General features: G+C 33.9%; 1 protein-coding gene across 11 annotated transcripts in view; it reads right to left on the bottom strand.

Moving 5' to 3' along the window:
• tanc2a (tetratricopeptide repeat, ankyrin repeat and coiled-coil containing 2a) overlaps nt 1–13,924 on the bottom strand; it is a 248,094-nt gene that overhangs the window by 58,466 nt on the left and 175,704 nt on the right. For 4 of the 11 annotated variants that reach the window (XM_068218909.2, XM_073944352.1, XM_068218910.2 and 1 more), the window contains exon 1: nt 8,942–9,419. The exons of the other annotated variants lie outside the window; for them this stretch is intronic. In XM_068218909.2, coding sequence (XP_068075010.1) covers nt 8,942–9,335 — 394 coding nt within the window. In that variant the 5' untranslated portion in view covers nt 9,336–9,419. Of the gene's footprint in view, nt 1–8,941; nt 9,420–13,924 lie in introns of those variants that run through there. 11 annotated transcript variants of the gene reach the window in all.

Below are 13,924 nucleotides of genomic sequence, written 5' to 3'. Positions count from 1 at the left end.
AGATTGTGCCGAAGCATCCATCTCTTTCATTCATTCCCCAACCAAACCTTCCTCGGTCGCTCTCCTGTTTCCCTGTCCCTCCGGCGGGATGTATGTCACTTTTGACAGCATATAATAAAGTTCAGAAGCCCACTAATGACACCAGCAGGCGCTGAAATAGCACAATGCTGGAAAATCTTGTTCATTACAAGCATGAAGTCTCAGAGGTTTGTTATTCTTCTGCTCTCTTTTTATTCTTTTGACCGCAATGCCATTCATTTAAGAAAGCATTGCGCCTCTTCAGACGTTTTCAAGACCACAGATGGTAAAAAAAGAAGGTAGAGGAAAAAAAAAACCATGACCATTCTGAACGAAAGATTCACAAACATGCCAGCAATGGTGCATTAAAGGTAATCCTGAGGAAGTGAGCAGAAGAAAACACTCACATATTTGTGGACCACACACATTTCTGAAGGCATAACGTAAACATGTAGTCATGTATGACAATCACGCTTCACTTCTGTTTGAAAGATGAGCTTTCTGACATCCAGACAGGCCACGGGGGGTTGGAGACGTGTGTTTGTGGTGAGCGGAGTAACAGCAGGAGCTTTACTACAGTAAAACACAAGGTGATTTACAATGCCTGTTCACTTGGTGGACATATTTGCAATTACTCAGCTATTTCTGATAAGAACGCCTTATATATACATGCTGAAATCTCAAAAGCTGCTTGTTACACTCACCTTTTAAATAACAGGTTTCAAAACAGCAACACAATCCGGCATGAACTGTCAGACTTAATAATAACAAATGTTGTTTTGTATACTCAAAAGCATTAAAAAGAGCTTTCAATAGTGTATGCATGGTAAAGTTTATTGCTCTGTAAAAAAACAAGAATTTTTTACGTATATACTGTAGCATAGATAAATAAAACCTGTATTTCACTGAAATCCATTGAATCAATTAAAATGTAAATTAAAAGCTAACCGACATTGTGGATAAGCTCTACTACATGTTAAGCCCACATTTAAAATGATATTTAAGATAACAACCATCGTGTTAAACAATTGATTATACTATAAAAAATAATGACATAATGACACTGCAAAACTGACTGGGATCACTAAATTAATAGTTTCTTTTGATAGGTTACATGAGCTGGATTCACTGGTCAGATGTGCTAGAAGCACACTGAGGACACCTGCTGGTTACAGGAAGGTCAATGCAAAATGAAAAGCATAAACTGAATAAAAATACGCAGATCGTTATTGTTAATCAGTGTGGATGAAAATATATATATATATCGTAATATTTATATGGTATGAACAGGCCTTTAGCCTTCAGAAGTCATCCTAAAAAAAATTCACAAACCATCTGAAGTGAAAGAAAACAAAATCTCAGTTCCAAACCAACACAATAGATGCTAAAGCTAAATATGCTAATAAATAAACAAACACACAAATAAATAAAATCTGTATAAGACTTTATGATACTTGAAAACCTCTTTTCTTTGACCTATAAGCATTTTTTTCTAAAATAAATTAAAAGATAAATATTAATTCATGTAAATGTGAATATGTTAGTCACTATACTTCCTTTTTAATTCAATATTATATATGCATTTAACAAATTAAATGTAATTATAATTGCATATTAAATTTAATTACAGTTTTAAATACTATATTACAGTATTTTATGTAACATTGTAATAATAATATAGTGTCATCACAATAATTTATGTTAATGACTTTATGCAAGTCATTTCAATATTTAAATAAAATCACAATTGAAATTAATTAGTGATTGAACAATTTTCATAACAACTAATCTATTATATAATCACATTATGAAATTAATTTGATTAAATGAATTTAATTAATCAAATGGCAGTCCTACCAAACTATAAACTAGGGCTGCATGGTATTAAAAAAATCTAACATTGCGACATTTTTTTTATTTTCCCATTTATATAAATACAATTTCATTAGACTTAATATCACATTTTGGAAAGAGTTTATAATGTTAGATTGATTGAGATAATTCTGCAGTGCTTTTATCTACATCAAATCTAATAAACAGTCAAGCCCCGACATATTTTTGCTGTTGTCTATACTACTTGAGTACATTTCTGTATTTGCATGTGTTGTGAGTATTTTTATGCACATGTTTAGTCAGAGATTGATGAAATAATGTTTACTATTTGTGTCTCCATAAAATCTAATAAACAATTTATTCAATTTTCAGGGTCCCCCAAAACATTCTTATATTGGTTTGTACTATTTGCAGTGCATTTCTGTATTTGCATGTGAAGTATTTTCACACACAACTATCTTCAAATACAATCAAGTGAAAGATTTTTAAGATATTTTATCGTTTCCCCGAGTCTAAATGATAAAATAAAAACAATTCAATAAAATTAATCATAGTTAAGGTCAGAAATGGTACAACTTCTTATACCTGAATGCCTTTAAAATCGTTATGCAATCACAGGCATCAAAAACACATGCAAATAATAAATTATAACACAAATTCATACATTGCATTTCCTGTGAATATTGTGAACGATCACATTGCGTTATTGATGCTGAAACGATATATTGTGCAGCCCTACTATAACTTACTAAAAATAAAAAAGTTTCTGTCTGAAATGTAAAATGACTAAACCAATGCCACCACCAGAAAGCTCATATGTTAAAGTCCTACGTCTCATCTGTAACGTCCCCATGAGATCCACTTAAAGTTCCACTCTTTAACTCCAACACATTCAGCTCCACTTCCTTCTTTCAGACCCCTGCGGGACAGGGACGGTCCCCATGGGAAAGCGTGCTGTTTTTGCTTTCACGAGAGTAAAAAACATCAGCGCTGCAGGGTTTTAAACCTCCTCATTCGTCATGTCCCTGCCTCTTGTAAAACCTACAGCGCTGCAGCAGAGGTTACAGGACTGAAAATGCCGATTGGTCCTGTGTCAAAGGTTTGACTTACAGCTCTTGATATGCACCACTGGGCTTTTAAAACCCGAGCTGAAATCACTGCTGTGCAAAGACAAGCAATGACACATGGGCTCTAACAAAACCACACATGCAAAAAAAAAAGCAGCTAGCGTAGTGAAGAATGCAACACTCAGCAAAAAAAAGAAGGGGGAAAAATGGAATAGTTGAACTTCTAATAGCAGGGTTGCAGTTAGTGAGGCAGGGTACATTTAATCTAATAATTCAAATATCATTCCATTGCCTCTGACGCAGGCTTTTCTCCACTTGCACACTGAACTACTAAACTGTAGGATAGCTAACAGTTGGCATATAATGTAACAATACCACACTTCTTTTTCATTACAGATAATTCTGGACAGCATTACCCTGTGAATAGATATTGAGTAAATACTAATGGTGTAATAGATCACAAATCTCATGGTTCGGATCACACTAGGTTTTTTTGAATAACGGATTGGACCATTTTTTGGATCAGTAAAAAAAGTGAGACAAATGTCATTTGCTTTCCATTTATACACAAATATTACGGTAAAAAACACTGATTTTAACAAACAGAACTTAGAACCAGTAATTTTAATAAAAATAAAAATCAAGAAAGAACCAGCTGAAAAAAAGGAAAATATTCAATACGAAAAATGATCATTACTACTGTTGCTGATAATGCTAAATATAGAAATGTAACATCTTGCACAACATATATTTATTTTCAATAAATAATTCAATAAATCACACATAAAAATGAATTTTTCATTACAGGTGGATCATTTTTTGAAAACCTATTTAGTGATATAATTTTAATGTTTGTTTGTCACCTCCTATTGGTTACACAATGTAATTGCTACAACATTTACCAGCGTCACGTTCCATCAAACAGTGATTTTTATCTTTACCATATGCATCATTGTTTACATCTGAACTATAAACTCTGCTCCCAGTAATTCTGTGTTATTTGATTGCTTGAAATGAACTGAAAAAGTGTAAAAACTGAATCTCTCTAAATCAAACACAGATTTGAATGCAGCTCTTGGGAGGATTAATAAACATATGCAAATAATTAGCATTTATCAATCATTTTGTGTGGGTTGGAAATTAAGATCACAATCTTTTAACGTTTAATTGTGCAGCTTTACACCGAATGCATTAACAAACAAACAGTGATGGAAAACACCTTTAATTAATAACCTAAGAAAGCATTTAGGTCCCACCACTACTTTTTTTGCCATCATTATATTTTACAGGGAAGCCTAAATGCTTTCATACACTTGATATGAATGACATAGGAAGAGATCTCTCTGCAGTTGTTATAAATGTTAGATGAACCCACAAGTTCAAAAAAAGTTATTAATCCGCAGGTTACATGCGTTCCGAACGGCAGGTTGTAAACCGTAAACCCCTTGCAGTTGCTAAGCTTTTCTAAAAGATTGCTAGGTGGTGGATATCCCCAACAATGCATACACTGTAAAAATGTTAATCTCAATCGATTTGTGTTGGAAAAGCATGAAGGAATTACGTAAACTTACTACAGTAGTTCTTACAAATTTAAATAAAACAATTAAGTTGTCCAACAAAAGAAATCTTAAGAATTGTTGTTTTATTTTAAATAAGTAGTTGAAACAAACAACAAACAACAAATATTTTTTGAGTGTATTTTCAGAACGATATAGAAAAACAGAATGATGGATGGATAGATGGATAGAATATATACAAAACTAATGAAAGGTAATAGATATAACAAAAATACAACAGAGTGAACAAACAACAGAACAATACTGTATATTAAAGATAAACAAAAATAAGACAAAAAAAAAAAAACAGTTGTCAGATCAGATCAGATTATGCATCTCTGCTATACTATTTATACTAGCTATACTATCATACAAGGCATCACAACATAAATAGCACAGAAAATGTTGAGTCTGAAGGGGTTTAAATAGGGACAGAGAAATAGAGAGGAGACACCAAGCACAATTGGATGGGCTGAATTACATTTGCCCACAAGCAATGCTGCTTTAAAAAAAAAAAAAGTACATGTCCGAAAATAACTTAGAAAAGCTGGTTTGAGTTAACCAAGCAAAGCTTCGAGGCTGACAGGGAGGAGAAGACTGCTGCACGATGACAGGGTGGCTGTCTGAACAGGGCGGCACAACTAACAAGCCAAGCACCAAGCTGCGGACCGGCTGTGCTGGCGGTTTACAAATAGAAGGCATGAGGGAAAATAAAAAAAAAAGAACAACAAAGGGCCTTGCAAACAAACTCTTGGCTAAATAAATAGACCAGAGAAAAAGCTGGTCTGTCATTGTGAGACATTTTAAGCATGAAAAATGCAGTGTCAAATGAGTGGAAACACTTGAGTCTGCTTTCCAGAGTTTAAGTGGCCGGTGGAGATGGGCAACCCACACTGCTTACAGATCATGTTGTATTACATTAACATGGTAATGAGATAAGTTAGATTTCCTTTATCTCATAAGTTTATTTATCACAGAGCAATTTTGATTAAAAAAAATGTATGGTTTTCTTTGAAAACAGAGGCCTGAACACTGTGCTAAAAATAACACAACTGTAAATTTGTAGAATTTAACCATGCTCTTGTGGAAACAGGCAGCTAAAATGCATCGTCTCTGCCTACACTAATGCAAAAACAACTGCGTTTTCCTTTTTTTTGTGTGTTATATAAGTAATGAGAAATCAGATTAAAATGTTCGTTAATGCATCTCAGTCTGAACAATTTATAGTCATTAATTGTACCCGGCATGACAGCAGAAACGAATGTTTATTATGCATTGAAAAACATAATGAGTTTTTAATAAGTCTTTCCCCTTGTTTTTCATTAAATTATCCTTAGAAAATCCTTAAAACAAGTATTTACTTGAGAAAAAGACAGCCTATTAAAAATGTGTCCACACGAGGAATTAGAAATCTTCTTAATTTATGTGTTTAATGTAAAATTTAAATAAATAAAAAAATAAAAAATAAAAACTGATCTTGTTGAGCAGAGCTGATTTCTTCTAGATAAGGGGAGCTGAAACTTTTTCTAATGAAGGGCCAAAAACTAAACTTTGTTTGAGAGTGGTGGGCTGGCCCTAATTATAACAAACTTTAAATTTGTTGATGTAATTTCCTAATTTGTTATTATATTCATTATATACTTTAATGAATACTATCATTTTCTACATTAAAAAAACTTTAGTTAATTTAATAATTCTACATTTTTGAACATTTTACAATGAACATCTTGCAATAAAAACATGAATAATTCCATTTGTAACACTAAAAAATACATTTTGCCTTGATTCGGTTGCTGATGTCTTCTGCAATGTCTGATATCCATCAAATTGTATTTATTGTTTTGTTTTTTTTAGTCTGATTCATTCACAAAATTTAATTGAAACATTTAATTTCAGTTTGCTTTTTTGTAGGACAGCAGTTATAAAACAAGTTATGTTAAATCAAAAATGACAATCAGGGCCAAATCAAAGGTTACTGTGGGACAAGTTCGGGCATCTCTTTTCTAGATGCAAATTTTGTCACAGTTTTGGAGAATACTAAAGTATTAATATCCTTAAGACTAGCATAATGACACTCACATGTAAAAAAATTTATTTTGATTTCACAGGCACTTTGATTACATCACTGTATATACTAGGTGTGTATACTAAATATTCAGCTATACAAAACTGGATTTAACTACTAAAAATAAAATAATATTGTGCCCCCAGAAAAAGATCTGACTGGTTTATAAGGACACGAGTGTATGTATGAAAATGTATGGTATAATTTTCAGCACTTTCTGTAAAAAACAAGTCAAACAAAACTAGCCAATGCAGCAAGAGCAAAAGGCCTTCTCTGGATATAGTGTTGCTTCTAAAATTACTTCATAAGATATTAAGAGTTCATCTCTTCAATCACTTGAATCACTCATTCTCAGATGAACCAATAAACAGCCAAGAACAATTATTCCAATTTCCATGATAGGGGTTTCAATGTAGCAAGTGACCTCATCATTTTCCCTGTCAAATTGCTGTATATTTTCCCACTTATAAAATTCCCTCTTTTTGACTTCTCCGTCATCATTTGTTTCACCTTTGCAGGGACGGCTTTTGATTTTATAACAAAAAAATTGATTACTTTCTCTTGAGAATTAATTTCATTTTTAAATTTTACCACGTTGTATAAAACATAAACATTTGTTTGAGATCATAGAACACATTTTTACCCGCAGTTTTTTCTGTTTGTAAAAAAAAGCTCTTTTTGCATGATTTGATTAATATCATTGTATCCAAATACTTTAAATAATATTCTAAAATATTAAAATATAACATACTCGTCCATTGTTTATTGTTTTTAGAAAATATCAAATCTTTTTTTTTTTTCAAATAGGCCTTTGTAAAATTAAAGTGCAAAATGGCTTAAAACAGATTCATTTATTTATATTTTACTGTATATTCCTAAATCATTATAGGTTTTGTTTGATTTAAACTGGTTTATTTAATGTTTTATTATATCCAATATTTGTATATCTTAAAATGATTTCAATATAGCTTAGGCTATTTTATCTAGATCTATGAAACTGTGTTGAGTCTACAAATGTGAACACGTAATTTGTAAAGTTTTATGTCTTCTGTTGTATTCATATGTGATATGTGAATTCATTATCTCTAAAATAAATGAAACCCAGCCGCTCGTGGCATTGACAAAGCTAAATTGAGCACTCTTTCACCTGGTCTCTCACACACAAAAGCGCATGTTTCATGCACAAACACACCTTTTAAATGTGACAAAAATGACAACTGAAAGTTACTGGCTGCTGTGTTTTTAATGTGTTGTAAAACTATTATGCGTTAATAAAACATCAAGGAGGACACAGCAAAGAAATATCACTTATTAAATTAAAATTATTTTGCTATTTTGTGCAACATCTTTAAATTTAAAAAGGAAACATAAGGGCAAAAAAAAAACCTTAGTCTATTTAATTTTAAAATACCCTAAGATGTTTTATAGAAAATCTTAAACTGTACACGAGCTACATTTTTTCTTTCCCTTATATTAAACGCACCCCTGGGCTGGATTTGGGGAGCGTTTGCTCGCACTGACCCAACAATGGAAAAATCGGTTGTTCCTTGCACCACCTAGTGAATACTACGTAAAGCACAAAAATGTTCTATTTTGTTAAAATTAAAAGGTGGCATTTGCTGCTGCAGCACTGCGCATGACAAATTGTGGCACTGCACCTGAAGAAACGAGCATTCTCATTAGCCACATATGTAATTAAAATGGCAAAAGCTGAAAATACAAAGGCATTCATTTTGCTTACTTTCCCCTTGTCTATATGTTCAGATTTGTATACCAACACCATCTCCAAGATGAACCAAATCTTGTGTGTCAACATAAACGGGCTAGAAAAAGTGAATTCTGAACTGTGAGAGGCCTTAAAAAAGTACATTTTCCCTGCACCGTGAACAATCTTCTGACCACAACAAGGTAAATGCTACAGATGATGACTGCCATCTGAAGGCCGCAATGGAGTCCATCAATCACAGCTCTCCTTTCCACAAATCCGCACCATTTATACCCTGTCCATGCATATATCTCATCTACACTGAAATCTCTTCTAATCGAGACAGATTACACCCCAGCTGGGTCCCCAGTCCAACTCCATCATTGTAATTGACACTCAGGCTGTGCGGGAGCACCGCACATCCATGCATCAAAGATAAAGAGTGAGTTACAGCAGTCTTTCCCAACCCTGTTCCTCAAGGCACACCAACAGTACACATCTTCAACCTTTTCTCATCCAAACATGAAATCAGCAGATCATTGGAGGAGACTCGAAAACCTGAAATGAACGGTTCAGATGAGAGAGACACAGCCAAAATATGTACTGTTGGTGTGCCTCCAGGAACAGGCTAGGGAAATACTAGAGAATTCACTGGAAGGAGAATGTATGGCAACCTCAAGCTCAATCTTCACCTCACCTTTTTCTTCTTCACTCTCCTCCTCTTCTCCATCCTGATCTTCTTGTTGTTCTTCTTCTCTATCTCCATCCTCGCCTTCCTCATTGTCTTCAACTTCAATGTCCTCTCTGTACACCTCATCTCTTGCATCTCCAACAATACCCTGTGCACCTCTGGGACTGGTGCAGCATCCAGACTGCAGCAGGGACTGATCAGACAGGCTTAGGCTGGACGTACAGGCCCGAGATGCACAGCAGAAGTGAGACATCCACTGTCTGAGGAGTGAAGAGGTGCGATTCTGCCTTGTCGGCCCTCGTCCTGTGCGGTCATATGGACGAGACCGCTTCCTCCTCTGCCACGTGCATCTTGCCCTTGTTCCGGCACATGCCTTTCTGACCGTCAAAGCGAAATCCATAATCCAAACAAGCTTACAGCTGGGGTCCAGCTCATCAGGAGAGCAAGTTCAATCTGTTGCGTCCATGCAGTCGTGAAAAGAACTGAAGGGAAAACGAGCACCCTGCTTCTTTTCTCCTTCAGAGCAGTTGTCAGTGAACGGGGAGGACTTCGACGGCGGTTTGGTTGCTCTGCTGAGCTTCAGAGAAACCGCTGGCTCAAGCTTTAACGGGAACCATGAGGAGTCTGAAAAGTCGGAGTCCAAACACCACAAAAGGAGGGAGGGAGCGAGCGAGAGCTGCAAGAAACCACTAAACCCCATTGCTCTGTGTTTCTTGCTCGACGCAGTTAAAAATGTTGGAAGAGCATGTGTCGTATATGTGCACATGCAAGGCCTGCACAAATTAAAAAAAAAACACGAAGAGTAAAAAGGTTTTGGCTTACCAATGCAGAGCATATCCAGGTCAAGAAACACAGCCAGGAGTGACTTTGAGGAAACCCAGCTTCTACTTTCCCAAAAGGAAAGGTCTTGAGTGCGTGTGCAGACTGTAACGTCATTAACATGTTTGGAGATAAGAGACGGTCAGGATGACCCCACAACAAACAGAAAGTGGAAGAAAGTAACAGGCAGAAAAAAACAGATGGTAGTGCTTAACGAAGTGTGCAAGGCTGGGGGTCGGATTACGATGTTGTTGGGCTGCTTAAAGCAAAGGGGCCAGGGGTCGTGCTTCTCTGACCCTTGAGGCCCCGAGAGATGTATTCTATTGGGGGCAAGAGCGTTGGGTGCAAGAAGGTCGCGTTTCACTGTAATCCCATGATGCTCAATCAATCATTTGTGTCTTGTCACTTCCATCTCAACCAGATACTCTGTGTATTGAGCATTCACAAGATGCTATTGTGGGAAAATCTACAGCTGCCATGCGGGTGCAAAAGAAAACAAAATTATAACTAGTATTTCGTGCATTTATTCACAAAGTAACTAGTTACTATAATTAAATTACTTTTAATACAAAAAAACTAAAGGGATTACTTTTCATTTGTAGGTCATTTAATTATTTACTTATACTTTCTCAAATACTGTACATTCTGTAAATTCAATCGCTCTATATCAATTAATTCAGAGAAGTAGAGTAATATATATTTTGCAAGATAACTACAATTTTCAAACTGAAGAAAAAGATTTATTGTTAATCTAGGCATTATTTCATGACAATATAAAGTATAAATTTGTAGAAGCAGAGTAACTGTATATATATATATATATATATATATATATATATATATATATATATATATATATATATATATATATATATATATATATGTGTGTGTGTGTGTGTGTGTAACCCACTGGTCCTATAGCACCCAACCTGCTTTGTATGGGAGTTCGTTGTTCTAACAAGGAGGCTAAAAACAATGGCCTCTAGCGTCTGTTGCTAGAGAACCTCTTGAGGTCATCCCGGACGAGCCCCCACATGTAACCCAGCAGTTTATTTCAGTTCTACTAATTTAGTAATTCAGATATTTTGCATATTCAAGGAATTTTTTGAACTAAAAAAGGTTTTATTTGTCAGATACATACTTGATAAACAATTCAGTTTAAATGTATCCCAAATTGCTAATATATGATATATATGAACACAGTGTCATTACATTGAAATGTTTTTTGTTTTGTTATTGTGTTATCTTTTCATCTAAATATGAATATGAAACAATAATATAGATATAAAACATATATCTAAAAAGCCCTGTTTTCTTCTGATTCTCTATGCACTGAGATGTATGTGAATTAGTAATAAATAATTAATTTAGTTATTACTGTTTAGATCCAGTAGACCAATTAGAGCAGTGATTTAAACACATCTATAATGATGCAATAAGTAATTTTTGAAGTAACTTACATAAAACTGATTAAAACAATGCAGTGATAATGTGTTTCATCTAACGTTTCCAACTCTACTGCATGACATAGCATTGATTTTGAATTGAAACATTAAGAGAAGAAATGATACAAGTCAGATGTTAAGACAACTGACGAACTCGACTACTTTTTTCTAAATGAGGAGATTTCTTACAAAGCTGTACAGTTCAGCAAACAGCGCTGACTTCTTAACCTTCATGAAACAACTACAACACTTCCTACCGACTTCCGTGACAAAAACCCTGAGAGAACACTGAAAAGGCGACATGTGGTACAGACAGACTTCCCACGCTCTTTTAAAATAAAAATAAAAACACACATATTATGCGAACAGTGACGCTTCTGGCATCTTCCATGCAGGAATCTTGCCAATTTAAGTGCGAGTCTGGACAGTAGGGAGTGATGTGGTTAACACTTGAGAGTAAATAACCCAAGAGAACTTAGAAAAAAAATAAGAAAGACAATAATATAGTAATCTAGCTTCCATTGGATTGGAAAAATCTTTAATTGTGCCTCATAAAAAATAAGGAAAAATGTCTCTCAGTACATTTTTTAATTCTTCAGCTTGTTCTCCAGCTGGTATTAACAAGTGATTTCAGTTATCTGATCGTATATGGCCAATCGAGATGCATTACTGTTTCTATCAGATTATTACATGGGTTCAAATGAGTCTTTTGTCACCACTTGTGCTCAAATTTTGTTACGCTCCATATCACATTTGCAGGAGTGTTTAGTGTGACACATGAGCACTACTGAATGAACAAACACATGTTACATGCTCTACAAGCAAGTTAAAAAGAGAATTAAAGGACTGTGGATGACAACTACAATTTTTGGTAACACTTTACAATAAGGTTTATTAGTTAATGCATTTACTAACATGAACTAATCATGAACAACACATGTACAGCATTTATTAATAATAATTGAACATTTACTAATGCATTATTAACATCCAAGTCATAACAAGTCCATGCCTGTTAACATTAGTTAATGCACCATGAGTTAACATGAACTAACAATGAACTACTGTATTTTCATTAACTAACGTTAACTAACATGAACAAATACAGTAGTAGATGTATTGTTCATTGTTTGTTCATGTTAGTAAATGCATTAATTAACATTAACTAATGAACCTTATTGTAAAGTGTGACCCAATTTTTATAGTGACCTTTTCATGTAATTTTTACACTCATAATAGAACACGTTGTTTCGATCACCTTTTTCACAACAAATCCCAAAACAGCCATTTTGTGACTCTTTAAATTAATTTGACCACACCACTAAATAATACAAGTGTTTTTGAGTACCTCTTAAATTAGTCAAAGAAGAACAAGCTCTAAACATTTTAAACTCTATATTTACTTGCATTTGGCATCATCCACCTGCAATCGGACTGAAAACAAAATCTTAATACTAATACTTGATAGTAATACTTAATAAGTAATAAATTCATAATTAATACTAATACGTAATACTACATTTCCCTGTACATACATCTACATGTACATATTTTTTCTCTTTATAAATTTAGAGACATTTTGCAAGTATGCATGTTGCAATCTACTTCATGCAATAATTGTTGACAGAGCAGGTAAAAATAAAGTCATCATTTACTCACCTTCAAAAAACAAAACAAAAAACTAATCACACAAAAATAAAAAACAATAAGCACTACAAATAAAAAAACTCAACTCCACAAAAAAGCACAAAACAAACAAAATAAAACTCAAACAAAATCAAAACACCATAAAAACACAACAAAACAAAAAACAAAACAAAACCATAATCAATAACAAAACAAAACATCAAAACACACCAAAACAAAAAACTATACTCCACAAAACACATAAAACAGACAAAATAAACCACCACAAAATAAAAAAGAAACAAAACACCACAAAAAAAACAAACCAAATCAAAACAAAAACATGTTTGTACAAACAAACAAAACGCATCAAAACAAAACACAACAAAACAAAAAAACCAAATCAAAACACCACACACACACACACACACACACACACACACACACACACACACACACACACACACACACACACACACACACACACACACACACACACACACACACACACACACACACACACACACACACACACACAAAAACAAAGAACAAACACACTAATAGAAAAAAAAAAAACACTTCAAAACAAAAAACTAAACTCCACAAAAACACATAAAACAGACTAAATAAACCACCACAAAACAAAAAAGAAACAAAACACCACAAAAAACAAACCAAATCAAAACAAAAACATGTTTGTTCAATTTTTTACAGGTGGGCAATATTCCATGAAATAATTTGACAAATGCAAAAAATGTCTATGCCTGCCACAAAGCATCAAATAATCAACCACTTGACAAATCTATTATTATTAAGCATTCAAGAGATTAACCAAATATTGAAAATACTATAATACAATATTAAATATCACTCAATCTGAAATTCATAATTATGAGACAAACAGCAATGAGTACATTTACAACTTTAATGACATATGAGCTAAAACGATTAATTACAATGGTTTGATCTATGACGCAGCCAAACATGATAACAACAAACCACTTCCTTTTTATACTGTCCATTCCAAACAGAGTAGGCAGAGGAAGTCCTGGCCCATTAAAAGCAACAACACCACTTCAGACACAGTGTGAATATCTGG

Source organism: Danio rerio, chromosome 3, assembly GCF_049306965.1.
Source record: "Danio rerio strain Tuebingen ecotype United States chromosome 3, GRCz12tu, whole genome shotgun sequence".
NCBI lineage: Eukaryota > Metazoa > Chordata > Actinopteri > Cypriniformes > Danionidae > Danio > Danio rerio.
Note: the sequence above shows the minus strand (reverse complement) of the source record. Positions and strands in the feature narration are given on the sequence as shown.